The sequence below is a fragment of the Cetorhinus maximus genome, chromosome 1, assembly GCF_964194155.1.
Source record: "Cetorhinus maximus chromosome 1, sCetMax3.hap1.1, whole genome shotgun sequence".
NCBI classification, from domain to species: Eukaryota; Metazoa; Chordata; class Chondrichthyes; order Lamniformes; family Cetorhinidae; genus Cetorhinus; species Cetorhinus maximus.
This window is the reverse complement of record NC_135879.1, coordinates 46816295-46836473: the sequence shown is the minus strand read 5'-3', so window position 1 is coordinate 46836473 and position 20179 is coordinate 46816295. Positions and strand designations below refer to the sequence as shown.

Here is a 20179-nt window from a genome sequence, read left to right as displayed (position 1 = left end):
GGAAAATTCCTCAAATTTGCTTTCAACTTCCACTCTTCCCTCACCTTCTCATGGCCCATCTGCTACTCTTCCCTTCCCTTTCTCAACTTGACTACTCGTCTCCATTTCTGGGGAAAGGTTATCGGCTATTATCAGCCAATATCAGCTATAAGCACACTCACTCCTACAACTCTGTGGCTACACTTCCTCACACCTTCTTCCTGCAAGGACTTAATCTATTCTCCCAGTTTCTCCATCCCCATCTCTGTTGCGTCTGTTTGGATAATGCAACCTTCTATATCAGCACTTAATTACAATATATCTCCTTTTTCCTTCAGCCATAGATTCCCCTTTTCCCAACTTGGTTGACAGGGTTCTCGACTATGCCCATTTCATTTCCCACACTTCTGTTCCCATCCCTTTCCCCTCTACCATAGTTGGTAAAATAAGATTTATATGCTAATTAGTGGGTTAGTTACTTTGGAGGGCTATAGGATTCTTTTTCTTTAATTAAATTCTTTAATTCAGAATGCAGGGACCAAGGTCAAGGCGACAACATTAGGGCATAGACATTCATTACAACGGGGAATGGAAAACAAAAAGTGCAAATACTCAGTGGCCTCTAGATCTCAGTGGTGTTCACCCATTCATTTCAGCCATTAATTTTCTACCCATGACTTAGCTACAGGGTTACTGAGTCCGCCACTCAGGATTGAGGTGGTCCGAACCTTGCATTACCAGATGTGTCATTCTGCAGCCACATCAATTTAAAAAAAAACATTTTCTATCTCCCCCTTTCATCTCCTGCTCCCCCTCCCCCTCCACCCCCAACCAAATGACACCCCTCATGCTCCTCCTCACAAACAGAATAATCACAAATGTGGATCTGATATCTCACTTGGTAGACAGCAAAATCCAGAAACTATTTACAATTAGCCGGATAAGCAGCATAACACAATATTAGATAGAAAAATGCATTACTACTACATTCTGGACCGCAACATGAACAATGCCAGACCACCCTTTAGGGATGTGTTGTTTCAGCAGCAGCTGCCTGCTTCCAGGCTTCAGGCTCAGCAATGCAATGTAGCAGACTTGGGAATGGCAACAGCCTGCCTGCTGGCAGGCCCCACTTCTTGTCTCCTTTTCTTGTTGCCTTTCTGAGCCTGGAAGCTGGAGACAGGCACCTGCTGATTATCAGGCCATTTGCAAGTCATTCCTGATCCTTGCTGTCTTACTAAGTGAGGCCAAAGATCACTTTGCTTCAGTGTCTAGGCTTAAAACACGCTACATTATTAACTTTTATCAGTTCTGACTAAAGGCTATTGACCTGAAATGTTAGGCCAGGTTTTCGTGGAGTCAGGAAGATGCCACAGAACTGTAAAAATGGCAGGCAGGACCCAATGCAGTAGACCGGCCCCCATTTCCGATAGATCCCAATTTTGTTGGTAGGAGAAAGGGCGTGAGCCACACAGGAGGAAACTCAAACTCAGCAGGGCCATTCAAACTTAATGCTGAGTTCAAAGGGACAACATTTTGGCTGCTGCAAGGGCCTTAACCTGCAGTATGGGAGTCACAAATTTATGGAATAGATGTAAACGCTCTTGAAGTCTATTTTACTGTCATGATCTGATGTTTTTCTGAGATTAAATACTTGAGGAGAATTAAAAGCTTTGATGCTTTCAAGAATGGGATTTTTCCACATCAAGTCTGTATAGTGACAGCTAGATTAGGTTTTTACAAGATTATTTTAATTCAGATTCACATGTCTCCTGAGGTCTGCCCATGGTGTATACTGGGTGAGTGACTTTGAAGTTAGTATGGAGGGTATGAGAGGCCATGTTGGCTGAGTGGAGGTGGGGGAGGGTGTATGAGGGGTGAAGGCTAGCAGCATAAAATCTTCTAAAACAACTGTGAAAAAGTTCCAGAGGACCAAGATGGGCCTTCTAACCCGCCCGCTCGGCACTCACCCGTCCACCTATGTTATGCTTCCGAAGGTCAGTGGGCCGGACTCAAACCTCAAACCCCCGGATCGAAAATTTTGGGATTCGGGGTGCGTCTTACCAAGGCTGGTCTGGTGAGTCGGGAAATTTCCTGACTTGAGTTACCACCTCGTCAGTCTGTTAATTCTGTTTCTCTCTCCACAGATGCTGCCCAACCTACTGAGTATTTTGAGCATCCTCTGTTATTTCTGCATTATAATAGGTTGCTCTGCTTTGCTGACTACCAGATGGATTGCTACATTCACGAGGTAATAACTGAGTTTGTAGTAGTCACTCTCTTCAGAAACTGTTCACAGAAGTTGGGTTACTTGCCCATATTTCGTGGCATCTATTGTTTATGGAGCTCATATTTAGATATGCAAACTCCAATGAACCTGTACAGCAAATGCCAAGTGGAGTTATTTGAAGGCATGAGCCTCATTTAACAATTGATAAATGTGACTTTGAAAGAGGCAAGCAACATGAGTCACTATTCAACCTATTAGAAGAGCCTTACATCAATTTAAAATGTTCACTAAATTTTTAAAATGTGAAATATGTTTAATTAATTTCATAGAGCTTCTACTTAGATCAAAATTGGGAAAAATGCCCTTTGGAATAATTCTTGCTTAAGTAGCACGGTTTCACATATAAGAATATTAAGATAACGATTGGCAAGATAGAAAATAAAAGGGAACACTTGCCTCTGGATTTTCTACCATGAACAAAAGCCTTTCCGAGCATCTGCCAGGTTGGTTTGTACAAGTCATCCAAATCCACTTGCCACCTCTCTGGTTCTAAGTACTTGATCAGCTCTTCTATTGTATCAAAGCTTGAGAGGGCCTCATTTAAGCCATCCAAAGATAGAGGAGATGGTGGCATGGCTGTTGGACTTTCAAAATGGGCCTGTATTAAAAAAAAATTGAAGACAATGATTAGAGGTATATGGTTCTGTTATTTTAGTTTGATATTGACAAAATAAGGAGATTTTAAAAGTATAGATTACATGGATTTGTGGTTTTACAATGGAATGGTCAACAAATTGATGGAAAACTTAAGATAATTGAATTAAATTTCAAGACCCCTTTAGTCAAGTCAAATCAAGTACAATCCACTGAACTAGAGTGTTCCCATCGTCTAACAATCTGCCAACGCCACTATAATTTTGATTGTTGATGAGCAAGCGTTTCCACTTTGGAAACAACCCAGAAACTCTCACTATTTGTGCTGGGATTTAAGTTTCTGTTCAAACTCATTTGCATAATCACAAATGTAAAATTTTTCATGAATCAGCTCAGAGGGCAGTGATTGAGAACATATTTATTTTTGTTGTATTAAAAATATTCAATATATTTAAGAGTAAGCTGGTGCAGTTTGTGGCTGGAAATAGGTTTATCAAAAAAGGAGTATTTTAAATAAGAGTGCCTGGTCCAGCATTTTTTGAAAATTGCTTAAAAACCTACATTTTAGATGCATTTATTAGTTTCATTGGTGGGCAGTAGTCAGGTTCTTGGTAAAATAAATATTTTCAATATTTAAAGTTCTTAAAAGGTGCCTACTAGTGTCCTTACACCTAAAAAAAAGCTTGGGGTGGAATTTTATGCTCCTGCTGAAGTCAATGGAGTTTAGAATGGCTCATCGTATGTTATGGTCCCATCCCTGTCACGACGGGGTTGTAAAATTCCAGCCTTAATTTTAAGAGTCTCCTCTACGGGCTGCAAATAGGCATAATTAGGGAGAACTTGCTGTGGTGATTAATTCGATCTGGAGCACGCTGAATTTTGTGTGCCAGGTCATTTCCACAATGATATTTACCAATGCAAAAGATCATGGAAACTCAATTTGTGCTAAAAGTAATTTGCACTTGAAATTCCTTGATCTCATGTACTTGGGAAAATAGCATAACCTAGTGGAAAGTCTATTTCAAGGATCAATTATATTTTAAGACCTGGGACGGAATTTTACACCGGCGGGATTTTATGGTCCCGCCGAAGTCAATGGACTTTTGAATGGCTCATTGCATTTTATGCTCCCCGCCTCCCCCCCGCAGCTGCGATGTGGCCGTAAAATTCTGCCCCTAATTTCTATTCCCCACTGCCTTCTTCCCACATCCCCCCACCTCCCCATCGCTCCCACCTAACAAATAATAGCAAATATCTTGTATTGCTATGGTTCTGCTGAAGGTGACAATTTACATTCCCGCACAAAAAAAGCATATTGCCTAATAAGTAATCTCCTTCTCACCTCTAGTTTCCATCTCATCTCTCTGTTGTAATCTCTTTTTATCTCTTTATTTTAACTGGTACTGCTATGTTTCTCTGAGTTTTCCTCTCTTGCTTCTCTAGGCTTTTAAAAAATAACATTCCACAAATTCCTCCATCTCCTGGCATCTTCACTGTGTTGAAATCAAGCCTCATCACATATTCTCATACTCTGAACCAGGCTACGAAAGAATCAATATTGGGCTTCTTTGCCAGTTATAGGATCTCTATTGCAACTGCTCTGTTCATTTGTACAGATAGCTTGAGGCCACTTGAAAAATAGTTCGGGAAACTTTAGATCAATTTTTGGCGAGGCCAGGTTGTCTCCTGCCAACGCAAGATGACTACCAACACCGGTTATTGTTCAGTTCAAGAATCTGAGAGTTCCAACATTAAATGACATTTGATTTTGTGTTATTGGCCTCAGTATGTTTCATTTGTTCTGTAGGTGCAGGGTAGGCCAGTATTTAATGCTGGACATGGGTCTCTTGAAACTTTATTGCACAGGCACTGAGTGTACACTCCACCCTGCTCTCTTGCCCACATGTCTGTCCTTGGCTTGCTGCATTGTTCCAGTGAAGCCCAACACAAACTGGAGGAACAGCACCTCATCTTCCGACTAGGCACTTTACAGCCTTCCGGACTGAATATTGAATTCAACAACTTTAGATCTTGAACTCCCTCCCCCATCCCCACCCCCTTTCTGTTTCTTCCCCCTCCCTTTTGTTTTTTCCAATAATTTATATAGATTTTTCTTTTCCCACCTATTTCCATTATTTTTAAATCTATAACTGTAATGTCCTGTCAGTCTTTCCACCCCACCCCCACTAGAGCTGTACCTTGAGTGTCCTGCCATCCATTCTTAATTAGCACATTCTCTTAGATAATATCACCACCTTTTACACGTCTTTGTTCCTTTGTCTGTGACATCTTTTGATTATCTGCTCCTATCACTGCTTGCTTGTCCCTACAACCAGCCCCCCCACCCCCCCACCCAACTTCTCTCCCCCCGCCTTCCCCCCACTAAACCAGCTTATATTTCACCCCTCTCCTAACTTTACTCAGTTCTGCTGAAGGGTCATGAGGTCTCGAAACGTCGACTCTTTTCTTCTCCGCCGATGCTGCCAGACCTGCTGAGTTTTTCCAGGTAATTCTGTTTTTGTTTTGGATTTCCAGCATCCGCAGTAGTTTTTTGTTTTTATACTGAGTGTATCTTGGTGGCCAAGGAAATGCTCCTTTCTGGGATCTAGGATGGAGGCAGCAGCCCTGGCATGAGGTAGTAGTTATTATTTGGTAGCCTAGCTGAAGGAGCATTGGATCAATGCATCCATGGTGTCCCTGCCTCCCTGGAGGTTACCCAGGTCTGGCTCCATGCCCTCGGTGTTCTCCTCACTGTGTTCATCCTCGGACTCATTACTGAACTCATCATCTGTTGCCTGTGCAGCTGCGTCAAAATCCTCTTCCTCCACTGGGTCCCCCTTGCCAGTGTCAGGTTGTGGAGAGCACAGCATGCAACCACTATCAGTGACACCCACTCTGGGGGGTATTGCAGTGCGCCCCCTGAATGGTCCAGGCATCAGAAGTGCATCTTGAGAAGACCTATGGTTCTCTTGACCACTGCCCTTGTGGGGAGGCATGGCTCCTGTTGTACCATTGTTCTGCTTCTGTTCTTGGGTGGTGGAGAGGCATCATGAGTCACCTTTCCAACAGCAGCCATCCATCCAGTCGGTCTGGAGCACTGAAGAGCCTCGGTACCTGGGAGTGTCTCAGGATGTATGCATCATGGGAGCCGCCAGGGTACCTTGCACAGACTTGCAGAATCTGCATCTGTGATCACACACTATCTGCATGTTCATGGAGTGGAATCCCTTCCTATTGACGAAGGCACCCGGCTCACCCGCTGATGCCTAGCTGGCCACATGTGTGCAGTTGATGGCACTCTGGATGCGGGGGAACCCAGCAATCGCTGCAAAGCCTCTGGCTCGCTCAGCCTGGCCGGCCTCATCCGTGTGGAAATGAATGAAAATCAATGCATGCCTGAACAGAGCTTCTGTCACCAGCTTGACATAACTATGGACAGCTGATTGGGAGACTCCATACAGATTCCCCACTGACCTCTGGAAAGAGCCAGAGGCATAGATGTTGAGGGCCGCTGTGACCTTCAGAGACACTGGCATGGGGTATCCGCCCACACAGTTGGCGCTGATCTCAGGGCCGATCATCTGACAGATGGAGGTCAGTATCTCCCTTGAGAATTGGAGCCTCCTTCAGCACTGCACCTCACACATACGTAGGTAGCTGCATCGCTGTCTGTAAACCCTGGCAGCAGGATAGTGCCGTCTTCTGCAGCCCCTTCTGCCTTGGACTTCCTGCTGGCCCTGTGCCCCTTGTGCCTGTGCCTCTCCTCCCACAGGTCCCTCGCCTGGAAGCTGCATTGGGACACCTTGCCCCCTCTCCCTTCTGCCCCTCTCTTCCTCCTCAGAGGAGGTGCCTCCAGCAGGGACCACAGTCCCCTTACCAGGGTAACAGAAGGTTGTCTGATACCTGGAAGGGCCCACATAGTCTGAATCCTCCAGGGGCCTGGAAGACAACATTGAGTCCTGAAATGAAGCTTAGAAATGCTCAGAATGAAGCTGTGAACCGAGATGATGCTGTCCAGTTCAAATAAGCAACCAGCAGCAGACGATCTCCAAAACTCCTCATTACTGATGTTGACAATGCTGCCGACCCTTATCTGCCCGTGGATGTGCTTTTGCAAATGAGGGCTGCCCGTCTTGCCCATGTGACAGCCGAGAAATCACATGGGCAATGTTAAATTGCCGACAATTGGGCTGTCAAGGGCCTTAACTGGCCTCTTAATTAATGACAGGTGCGGCTCTGTCTCCCGTGCGTGCCTGCCGACCGAAGTATCGCATGAGTGCGTGTTGATGCTGGGACACTCGCCCGACGACAACGCGCATCACTTCACGCTCGAGCAGGTTGGGCGCGCACCCATCCACCGAGATGAAAATTCTGCCCTTGAAGATGCTGCCCTAGACATTAGGGGGTTATTTCCATATCCCTTCCATTCATTGTCTGTGTTTATGTGGCATCTAATAGCCTGTGACCTTAATTATGAGCTGATACTGACCTGCAGAGCCAGATTTTATTGTCCTGCTGCCAATCCAGTTTTCAGGATCATGAGGAGAATTCTGGTTGTGCACTTACATCCATACACACATCTCCCCTTTCCGCCGTTAGATTTTAAATGTTTTGAGAGTGCCACTAATGGGCTACCAGAACATTTTATGTAACTCTGGGTAAGTTCCTAAAGTGAGGAAACTAGTTCAAGAAGCAGTAATTGTAAAATACTATCCTGCAACTCCAATAACTGTTTGATAAGCATCTCCGCTCCTGGCCGCTGCCTACTCTGTCGCTCGCAATAACATAAGGGAGTAAAACACTAGAACTGCACATGCGCAGCATTGCTAACAAATGCAGCCTAGAGGGAAACTTCCAAAACAGAAAAACTGCATTGCCCTCTCATTCTGCTACCAGTGCCCCATTATGAAAGGGTCAAATATTTTGTTCTAGAAAACAAGGCACAAGTGTCACTCAGACAAATTAAGGAAAACCAGCATAGATCTGTTAAGGGCATATCGTGTTTACCTAATTTGATTGAGCTTTTCAATGAAGTAACAGAGAGGGTTGATGAGTGTAATCTGGTTGATGTGGTATATATGGACTTCCAAAAGGCATTTGATAATGTGCCACATAGTAGGTTCATCAGCAAAGCCCATGGAGTTAAAGGGACAGTAGCAGCTTGGGCACAAAGTTGACTGAAAAGGCGTGTAGTGGTGAACGGTTGTTTTTCCAGATTGGAGGAAGGTATATAGTGCCCCAGCAATCGGTGATAGGGCCCCAACTTAACTTGGTCTATATTAATGATCTAACTTGGGTGTGCAGAGAACAATTTCCAAAGCTGCAGATGAGACAAAACTTGGAAGTATTGTGAACTGTGAGGAGGATAATTGAAGACATCAAGAGAAGGACATAGGCAGGCTGGTGCAACCAAGCGGACACATGACAAATGAAATTTAATGCAGAGAAATGTGAAGTGGTGCATTTTGGTAGGAAAAATGAGGAGAGGTAATATAAAATAAAGGGTGCAATTCTAAAGCACGGAGAAGAGGGACCTGGGGCTAACATAAGAACATAAGAAACAGGAGCATGAGTTGGCCATTCAGCCCCTCGAGCAGTATCTGCCAGTCATTAAGATCCTGCTGATATGATTGTGGCCTCAACTCCACTTTCCTGCCTCTGCTGTCCGTAATCCTTGACTCCCTTATAGATCATAAATCTGTCTAAATGAACTTTGAATATATTCAATGACAGAGCCTCCACTGGTCTCTGGGGTAGAGAATTGAAAAGATTAGTTCCTCCTCCTCACCATCTTAAATATTAAAACTGTGTACCCTCATTCTAGATTTCTCTATGATGGAAAGTATTCTTGAAATATCTACACTGTCAAGCCCCCTCAGATATAGGCCCAACCTGCTCAATGTCTGCTCACAAGATAATCCTTTCATCCCAGAAATAAATATAGTGAACCTTCTCTGAACTGCCTCCATACAAGTATATCCCTCATTAAATAAAGAGACCAAAACTATATACTGTATCCTAGGTGTGGTTTCACCAGTGTCCTGTACAGTTGTAACAAAACTTCCCCACTTCTATACTCCATTCCCTTTACAATAGGAGCCAGCATTCCATTTGCCTGGATATTTTATATATATATCCTCATGGCTAATTCCTAAAATTTAAAAAAAACTGTACAATGACCTTTTAAAATGGCTGAAGCTATGTCTGTCTGCAGCCCTGAACAAAACTTGCTATTTGGCAGTTTCGAAGAAGCTTATACCTCGTTATCTCTGAAGAGAACTTAATAACCCACCTGTCAGCTGCAGAGACCAAATTCAAAAAGAACTATACAAAGGTCATCTGCATTTCAAAATCCAGGCTGGCCAACCAGAGTCTATTAGTCTGCTAGGACAAGGAGCCCTGCAACGTTCCTTTCAATTATTAATGGCTGGGACATTTAACCATCTTGGGGACCCAGACGAGGAATACACGCTCTTTGTCATAGGTGGTGTGGAGAGGTGGGAGTCATGTGGCATGAGCTCCTAGCTGGTGGAACCAGTAATATTGCCTTACGGACCTGCAAAGCTCAGTCTGCCATTTTTAACATTTGCAAGCAGCAGAACAAAAAAGGAGACTCTGTCCAGGTTTGAATGCCTGGCCCCCATCTTCACTTTTTCGACTGGAACTTCTGTACCATCGCCTACAAGACTGACTCATCATGAAGTAAACTCCACTGGAAAGGTTAATTATCCAGCATCAGTTCAGCCTACGAAGGAATACACCATTGCTCTTTGAGTCTGGACCCCTAACACTATGATCCATCTGTATCGTAACCTTTTATGTGGCACGTTGTTGAATGCCTTTTACATTTTCAATTACACTACATCTACTGGTTCCCCTTTAACAACCCTGCCTGTTACACCCTCAAAGAACTCTAATAAATTTGTCAAACACAATTTCACTTTCATAAAACCATGTTGACTCTCTTTACTGTATTATAGGGCAGGATTTTCCCGTCGGCGAGTGGGCGGGGGCCCGCTCGCCGACACGTAAAATGACGCACGGTGATGTCGGGCAGAACTCCCGATGTCGCCGCACCCCGCTTGAATTTTCAGGTAGGTGGGACTCAGCAAAATCAGCTGTGCGCCCACCAACCTGACAATGGCCAATTGAGGCCATTGCCAGAGTCATTAAACAAATTAATGGACCTGCCCGTCCAACCTTAAGATTGGCGGGCAGGCCAGGAGCACTGGCGGACTTCAAAAAAAGCATGAAACCTCATCCATGGTCAGGATGAGGTTTCATGTAGGTTTTTAAAAATTTAATTAAAGTTTTAAAAAAAGTTATGGACATGTCCCAACTCATGTGACGGTGTCACATGAGGGGACACGTCAGAGAATGTTTCTTTTTCTATTTTTAATATTTTTGACAGTAGAGCCGATCTCCCGGAGGCAGCACTTAGCCTCAGGGAGATGAGTGCACTCTTTCGTGCGCATGCGAGGAAGAGCGCACTCTCGGGTTTAGGGATTCCCTCCTGCCCGCACAGGGAGCGCGTAGCACTTCCGTGCAGACGTCACGCTGGGCGTGCCTGAATTGGCCCACCACCGTAAAATGGTGGTGTGCGCCAATCAGAGGCGCGCCTCCGCGCACCTGCACTTCAACATCCCCCCAGACGGGGGGTGGGGGGGAACCCTGCCCATAATGTTCTAAATGTCCTGCTATTACTTCCTTAATACTGGATTCCAGCATTCAACTAAATTCAATCCCATAAGATGAGGATGAAAAGATACTATGTAGCCCAATACCTTACAAGGTTTGGGTCCTCAATGAAGTACTTAAATAATGAAATTAAATGTACTTCAGTGCCTATAATGTAGGAATGGTGTATTGATTTGTAATTTTAATTCAATTTTAGCCTTTTTTAAATCTCCTGTTCAATACTTTCCAGTTACCTATTGTAATTTGTTTACCTATTTTTGTTACTACATTATTGTTACATGTTGGCATGTTTTTAAGCCTGATTATTTAGCCTTTACATGAGTTTTTCAATGTAATTTACAGTGCGATTCAGTCTTCAGGCTGCGGATGCGTTTCTTGAATAAAATATCATCATTATTCTTATTTTCCCAATGGCAGGTATTATGCTAACTGGTTTATAGTTTCTTGCTTTCTGTCTCCTTTCTTTCTTGAATAGGCGTGTTATATTTGCAGGTTTCCAATCTGCTGACACCTCTCCAGAATTTAGGAAAATTTGGTAGATTACAAGCAATGCATCCACTATCTCTGCAGTCAATTCCTTTAATTCCCTAGGAAGCAGGCCATCAGGCCACAGTCATATGCGGTACAGAAGGAGGCCATTCAGCCCATCAAGTCCATGCCTATCAGAGCAATCCAGTCAGTACTACAACCCCACTCGATCCCTGTAGCCCTGCAAGTTTATTTCCTTCAAGTGCCCATCCAATTTCCTCTTGGAAATCATTGTTTCCAAATGCATCAACCTTGTGGGTTGTGTATTCCAGGTTATTAGCACTCGTTGCATAAAAAAAGTTCGCCCTCACATTCCCCTTGCATCTCTTGCCCAAAATCTTAAATCTGCAACTCCTAGACCTCCTACCATCAGTAATGGGAAATGTTTTTCCTTGTCTACCTTATCTAAGCCTATCGTAATCTTGCACACCTCTATCAAATCTCCCCTCAATCTCCTTTGCCCCAAGGAGAACAGCCCCAACCTTTCCAACCTAATCTTGCAACGAAATCTCTCACCCCTGGAATCATTCTGGTAAATCTCCTCTGCACCCTCTCAAGGACCTTCACGTCTCTCCTAAAGTGTGGTAACCGGATCTGGATGCAGTCCTCTAGTTGGGACCTAACTAGAGTTTTAAAAAGGTTCAGCATAACTTCCCTGAATATACTTATGAAGCACAGGATCCCACATGCTCTGCTTCTCACTCTCTCACTATGTCCTGTATGTCCTGTCACCTTTAAAGATCGATGCACATGCATACCTTGGTTCTTCTGTTCCTGTACACTCTATAGAATTGTGTCATTAGGTCTACATTGACCTTTTGGCCAAAATGCATCATTTCACATAGCTCTGTATTAAATTCCATTTGCCACTTGTCTGTCCATTCTATCTATTGCTAACCAATCTGGTTCTATCCCTGATCTTTCTGTTCAGCAGTGTGGGAGAAAGAATGTTCATTTCTAATCCAATCTATTTAACAGTGATTTAGTAATTTATGTTTAGTAGGGGTGTTGTAGGTGAATTTGAGTTTGTTGTGTAAGCCAGGATCAATATTTTGGTATTGATTTTGGCCTGGGAACTACTACTGAGTGTTGATGGGGGTGGGGGGTGAGCTGTTGAGAGAGGGGGATGCAGATATAGGGAAATGAATGAGTTCTGAGACATCAGCTTTGTTTGGGATTTGAGATTATTCTTTCTGCTCATTGTTGTGATGCTGGTTATAAAACTTATAGGTTGTTTTCTGTATTGGCAGCTTAATTTCTTTACTGTTTCTGTTCTTTCAAAGGGTTTTCTTTCTTCCCTCAGTGTTCCATTGTTGTTTTCTCAGCAGGTTTTTGTTCTTCTCATCTGTAGGGCTGCCTTTTCAAAAACTGAGACTCATGCTTAAACATAGATGCATTTGTACTCCAGGTTACTTGTTAACCTTTGGTCCCATTAATTTTCCTAACAGCATTTTTCTAGTGATTGTGATTGTTTTAAGCTCCTTCCTTCCTTTTGCCCCTTGATTTTCCACTACTTTTGGGGTGTTTTTAGTGTTTTCTATGATGAAGACAGATACAAAATACTTGTTCAAATTTGTGCCATTTCCTTGTTTCCCATTAATTCCCCAGTTTCATTCTTTAAGGGGACAGCATTTACTTTAGCTACTCTCTTCCTTTCTATGTACTCGTAAATGTTCTTACTGTCCATTTTTATATTTCTTGCTAGTTTAATCATTATAAGCTTTTTAAGCCATCCGTTGCTGGTTTCTAAAAGTCTCCCAAACTTCTGGACTACCACTACTCTTTGCAGCATTGTACACCTTCTCTTTCAATTTGATACCATCCTTAACTTCCTTACCAATGCCTGGTTTATCTTTCTCAGAGTCTTTCTTTCTCAAATAACTATACCTTTGTTGAGAGTTATGAAACCTCTTCTTGATTGTCTGCTATTGCTTTTGAACTACCTTATCTTATAATGTATTTTCCCGTCTACTTTAGCCAACTCCACTTTCACACCTTTATAATTGCCTTTATTTAAGTTTAGGTTGCTAGTTTCAGACCCACATGTCTTACCCTCAAAGTGAATGTGAACTTTCATCATATAATAATCACTCTTCCTTTACTATGAAATCATTAATTAATGCTAAACAAAAACAAAAACAAAAAGTGCTGGAAAAACTCAGCAGGTCTGACAGCATCTGTGGAGAGAAAGACAGAGTTAACGTTTCGGGTCTGTATGACTCTTCTTCAGAGCTAAAGAGAAGTAAAAATGTGGTGAAATGTATACTGTTTAAATAGCCTGTTCCACATTTGGTTCAGCTACAAATTGTTCTAAGGAAACGTCATGAATGAATTCTATGAATTTGTCCTCATGACTATCTTTGTCAATTTTTTAAAAATTCATTCATGGGATATGAGCTTCACTAGCTGGGCCAGCATTTATTGCCCATCCCTAGTTACCCTTGAGAAGGTAGTGGTGAGTTGCCTTCTTGAACCGCTGCAGTCCATGTGGTGTGGGTACGCCCACAGTGCTGTTAGGAAGGGAGTTCCAGGATTTTGACCCAGTGACAGTGAAGGAATGGCGATATATTTCCAAGTCAGGATGGTGACTGACTTGGAGGGGAACTTCCAGGTGGTGGTGTTCCAATCTATCTGCTGTCCTTGTCCTTCTAGATGGTAGTGGTCATGTGTTTGGAAGGTGCTGTCGAAGGAGCCTTAATGAATCCTTGAAGTGCATCTTATAGATGGTACACACTGCTGCTACTGTGGGTCGGTGGTGGAGGCAGTGAATGTTTGTGGATGTGGTGCCAATCAAGCGGGCTGCTTTGTCCTGGATGGTGTCAAGCTTCTTGAGTGTTGTGGGAGCTGCACTCTAACCAGGCAAATGGAGAGTATTCCATCACACTCCTGACTTGTGCCTTGTAGATGGTGGACGGCTTTGGGGAATCAGGAGGTGGGTTACTCATTGCACTATTCCTAGCCTCTGACCTGCTCTTGTAACCACAGTATTTATATGGCCAGTCCAGTTTAGTTTTTGGTCAATGGTAACCCCCAGGATGTTGATAGTGGGGGATTCATTGATGGTAATGCCATGGAAAATCAAGGGCCGATGGTTGGATTCTCCCTTGTTGGAGATGGTCATTGCCTGACACTTGTGTGGTGCAAACGTTACTTGCCACTTGTCAGCCCAAGCCTGGATATCGCCCAGGTCTTGCTGCATTTGGACATAGGCTGCTTCAATATCTGAGGAGTTGCGAATGGTGCTGAACATTGTGCAATTATCAGCAAAATTCCCTTCTGGCTTTATAATGGAAGGAAGGTCATTGATGAAGCAGCTGGGGATGGTTGGGCCGAGGACACTACCCTGAGGAACTCCTGCAGTGATGTCTTGGAACTGAGATGACTGACCTCCAACAACCACAACCATCTTCCTTTGTGCTAGGTACGACTCTAACCCTCGGAGAGTTTTCCCCCTGATTCCCTTTGACTCCAGTTTTGCTAGGGCTCCTTGATGTCACACTCTGTCAAATGCTGCCTTGATGTCAAGGGCAGTCACACTCACCTCACCTCTGGAGTTCAGCTCTTTTGTTCATGTTTGAACCAAGGCTGTAATGAGGTCAGGAGCTGAGTAGCCCTGGCAGAACCCAAACTGGGCATCAGTGAGCAGGTTATTGCTAAGCAAGTGCCGTTTGATAGCACTGTTAATGACCTGTTCCATAACTTTACTGATGATTGAGAGTAGACAGATGGGGCGGTCATTGGCCAGGTTGGATTTGTCCAGCTTTTTGTGTACAGGACATACCTGCGCAATTTTTCACATTGCCGGGCAGATGCCAGTGTTGTAGCTGTACTGGAACAGCTTGGCTAGGGGCATGGCAATTTCTGGAGCACAAGGTTCTTCAGTACTATTGCCGAGATATTGTCAGGGCCCAAAGCCTTTGCATTATCCAGTGCCTTCAGCCGTTTCTTGATATCACGTGGAGTGAATCGAATTGGCTGAAGACTGGCATCTGTGTTGCCTGGGATCTCTGGAGGAGGCCGAGATGGATCATCCGCTCGGCACTTCTGGCTGAAGATTGTAGCAAATGCTTCAGCCTTATCTGTTGCACTGATGTGCTGGGCTCCCCCATCATTGAGGATGGGGATATTTGTGGAGCCTCCTCCTCCAGTGAGTTGTTTAATTGTCCACCACCATTCACGACTGGATGTGGCAGGGCAGCAGGTGAAAGTGGTTAAAAAAGTATATTAGATCCTGGGGTTTATAAATAGAGGCATAGAGTACAAAAGCAAGCAAATTATGGTGATCCTTTATAGAATAGTGATTTGATCTCAATCAGAGTATTGTGTACAATTCTGGTCTTTCAAAAGGGAATTGTATGTCGCTTAGCCATCTATAACTTTCTGTTTATGCTGTTTGGCATGAAAGTAGTCCTGTGTCCATAGCTTCACCAGGTTGACACCTCATTTTTAGGTATGCCTGGTGCTGCTCCTAGCATGCCCTCCTGCACTTTTCATTGAACCAGGGTTGCTCCCCTGGCTTGATGGTAATGGTAGAGTGGGGGATATGCTGGGCCATGAGGTTACATATTGTGTTCGAGTATAATTCTGCTGCTGCTGATGGCCCACAGTGCCTCATGGATGCCCAGTCTTGAGTTGCTAGGTTTGTTCAAAATCTATCCCATTTAGCACGGTGGTAGTGACACACAACACAATGAAGGGTATCCTCAATGACTCCACAACAACTGTGCAGTGGTCACTCCTACGGATACTGTCATGGACAGATGCATCTGCGGCAGGCAGGTTGGTAAGGATGAGGTCAAGTATGTTTTTCCCTCTTTTGTATTTCCCTCTTTTGTATATGTGTGCAGATCATTGAAGGTGGCAGGGCAGCATGTGAAAGTGGTTAAAAAAGTATATTAGATCCTGGGGTTTACAAATAGAGGCATAGAGTACAGAAGCAAGCAAATTATGGTGATCCTTTATAGAATAGTGATTTGATCTCAATCAGAGTATTGTGTACAATTCTGGTCTTTCAAAAGGGAATTGTATAAGCACTTGAAGAGAAAACAATTGCAGGGCTATGAGGAAAAGGTAGGGGCATTGGGACTGGCTGAGAAGCTCTTACATGGAGCTGGCACTAACATGACATGTAACCACTCTATGATATGTGCCCTGCCTGACACATCTGTATTGGAGACTAACTGGTGTTACTGATGCTCACTGAAGTATCTTGGCAGGGCCTAAAGTATACAAAGTTCAAGACTGTGATCACTTTTACTGTTGCTGGTGGTGGAAGTTGCCAACCAGTTACTTTACAGCAAATGGTACAACTTCATTGCTGCTTCCTTGCTGAAGTGGAATCTATGAGGAAGTTATTTTCAGACATTCCTAGGCAGGTTTGCCTGAGTCTCCATTGATGCCTGTCTGGGGAATGGAAGTTAACCCCTGGCCTCACATCTTTTTCCTCATCCACTTATTTTTGATCCCAGAAACATGAAGGGAGCAGTACCAAAAGTTTCCGCTTCTAGGTTTTTAACTGTAGCAATCAAAGTTTTGCTACAAAAAAATCTAGCAAACGATATTAAAGAAAAGTACAAGAACATAATGATGACTTATGCAGCTTTCAAAGATGCTCCTTTATAAAATACAGCAAATCTCTCCTTCGGGACTGACTTGCTGAAAGTCCACCATGTGCCTCATGAACTTTCACTCATTCTGTATAACAAGCTGTGTGCACACTGCGTTCTCCCGTGGAAAATTGGGGAATCATGTTAGTGCTAATATTGAGGTTGAAAATTTGTATGAGTTGCTCCTTAAAATGGTTCAACATTGAAAAATGAAGCAGTGGGATGGCCTACCTTAATTCTGCACATGCATTCAGGCCACTGCTAATTTTGTCAGGCCTATGGCTTCAGCTGGCTGCCTGAAACAGGCATAAGGCAAATAATTAGTAGGGACGTATTGACAGACCCCTATGCCTAATTTGTTTACAGTGAGCAGAGCAGGTGCCTGGCCTGCCGTAGAACCCCAGTGGTTGACAACGAACGAGCGTAAGAGCGCTCCACCAATTGCCCCATTGTTGCGATTGCTCCTTTCCCCAATTAGCTGCTTCAATTACCCTCCCAGGATTTACCAACAGGTTTTGTCAGTGAGACAATTTACATTGTAAAAGCTGTTTTTGAAGACATGATAGTGGCCAATGGTTCAAAAATAAAATGTTAAATAGCCTGAGGCACCTCTCTGGCCAAACTCAGACTTCATGATAAGGGAAAAAAGCAAAATACTGCTGGAAACCTAGAACAAAAACAAAAATACCTGGAAAAACTCAGCAGGTCTGAAAACATCTGCGGAGAGGGATACAGTTGACGTTTTGAGTCCATATGACCCCTCATCAGAACTAAGACATATAGAAATGAGATGAAATATAAGCTGGTAGAAGGGGGTGGGACAGCAGAGCTCGATAGGGGGCCAGTGATAGGTGGAGGCCAAGAAGAGACTGCCAAAGATGTCATAGACAAAAGGACAAAGGTGGTTGACAGGGCCCTCAGCCGTGTCCGGCCCATCTCCCGCACATCCGCCCTCACACCTTCCTCTCCCTCCCAGAACCATGGTAGGGTCCCCCTTGTCCTCACTTATCACCCCACCAGCCTCCGCGTTGAAAGGATCATCCTCCACCATTTCCGCCAACCCCAGCATGATGCCACTACCAAATACATCTTCTCTTCAACCCCCTGGCAGCTTTCCGCAGGGATCATTCCCTCCGGGACACCCTGGTCCACTCCTCCATCACCCCCTACACCTCAACCCCCTCCCACGGCACCTTCCCATGCAACCGCAGAAGGTGCAACACCTGCCCCGTTACTTCCCCTCTCCTTACCGTCCAAGGGCCCAAACACTCCTTTCAAGTGAAGCAGCACTTCACTTGCACTTCCCTCAATTTAGTCTACTGCATTCGCTGCTCCCAATGCAGTCTCCTCTACATTGGAGAGACCAAACGCAGACTGGGTGACCGCTTTGCGGAACACCTTCGGTCTGTCCACAAGCATGACCCAGACCTCCCTGTCGCTTGCCATTTCAACACTCCACCCTGCTCTCATGCCCACATGTCCGTCCTTGGCCTGCTGCAATGCTCCAGTGAAGCTCAACGTAAACTGGAGGAACAGCACCTCATCTTCCGACTAGGCACTTTACAGTCTTCCGGACTTAATATTGAGTTCAACAACTTCAGATCATGAACTCTCTCCTCCATCCTCACCCCCTTTCTCCAATAATTTATAATTTTTTTACGACTATATTTTTTTCTTTTCCCTCCTATTTTTAAATTTATTTCGATCTATTGTTTCATCTCCACCTTTTAGCCCATTTCGATCCCTTCCCCCCACCCCACCCGCACTAGGGCCATCTGCCACTAGCTTGCTTCCCTTAGTGTCCCCATTAGCACATCCTTTAGATAATATCACCACCGTCAACACCCCTTTGTCCTTTTGTCTATGACGTCTTTGGCAGTCTCTTCTTGGCCTCCACCTATCACTGGCCCCCTATCGAGCTCTCCTGTCCCACCCCCTTCTACCAGCTTATATTTCATCTCATTTCTATTGTCTTAGTTCTGATAAAGGGTCATACGGACTTAAAAAGTCAACTGTATCCCTCTCCGCAGATGCTGTCAGACCTGCTGAGTTTTTCAGGTATTTTTGTTTTTGTTCGTGATAAGGGACATTTGCTGCCTGTGCAATAATGGAGTCGGGCCTAAAAACAAATTTCTATCACATTAACATTCAATTTTCATTCACTGTTATATTTATGTCATTTGGATAACATATTTTGTGCAAGAATGATTTGGGCTAGCCACAAGATCATGTTTTCTATGAACTGTAGAGGCTTCCTCCAAAAACATATTGCACTCACTTTCACACACTGCACTTGTAGCATCAAGCCCATCAGCTCAACATGCCCTGGACTTACACATGAAATTGTGCAATACATTTTATTTTCTAGCTCTCAGTGCTATGTGAGCTGGTCATTAACAAACAAGCATGATGGTGGGAATGGTGTAATCGGATCCAACAATATGGGTATGGAGGCACACACAAGCAACTTGTTTGTGCAGAAAAGCACATGTTAAATCTCAGATGCATGTCTGGTTTAGTAATTCATTTCGTTTCCCTATTTACAAAGAAAGGTGCCTCTAAATCCAAAATGATTATAATTGGACCACTTGAAATTTGTTTTGGTTCTGTTCATTTTTGAAAATGTTTTTAGCCAAAATGCTGTTGCAGCCCTCTGAGGATTAGGCCTATGTTTTTTTTAAAAATCTTAAACCTACCCCCAGCAAGTGCACTTATAATTGTGACAAGCTTGTGGTTTCTCAGAGATAAAAGCTTCTGCACAAGTTTCAGGTTTTACGCATTTTGTAAAAAAAATGCTATTGTTCTGAAATTCCAGACAGCTGGAGTAATTGTATGTGCTTATGTGCTGCAGGGTTGAATGATATTTGGGAGACATAGAACATTTTAAAATATATTTGCAGCATACAGCCTTCCTTTTAAGTACAGTTGTACTTGTGTGTGCATGTGATGGATTATAATTATGTCATCTGATTTGACAAGACTGTGTTTTGGCAAGAACACACTGCCTTAATGTTTTTCATTGCTCTAATCAGTCCGTCACATAATAAAAGGTATCAGACAGACACAGTGGGTTTCATTTTGTTTCATCTTGTGTTATATAATCATTTCAGTCTTAGAACTTGTGTCCATTAGAATATTTTATATAGCCATGTGTGTGTGTATATATACATATGTATATATATATATATATATATATATCTCTATCTATATATATAATATATATCACACACACAAATATATATATACTATATAGACGTAACATTTAAAACATCTCCATAACCAATAAACAGCTGCAGCATATTTCAACTGTACTCTATGTAAGATTTATACCAATCTATTCAAAGCCAAACTCGTACAGTATGTTTCAAACTTCATCTGGACTTTTCACCTCAGGAATACTTGATCTAGCAAGGGAAAAAAGATAGGAATGCATAGCAAATTTGTCCTTAAAGTGAATAAGAAGGGAAGATAGCCAATGAATAAC

General features: G+C 43.5%; 1 protein-coding gene across 1 annotated transcript in view; it reads right to left on the bottom strand.

The window, feature by feature from the left end:
* pdgfc (platelet derived growth factor c) overlaps nt 1-20179 on the bottom strand; it is a 439285-nt gene that overhangs the window by 78311 nt on the left and 340795 nt on the right. The window contains exon 4 of the mRNA XM_078540645.1: nt 2666-2867. Within this exon, the coding sequence (XP_078396771.1) occupies nt 2666-2867 (202 nt within the window). The remainder of the gene's footprint in view (nt 1-2665; nt 2868-20179) is intronic.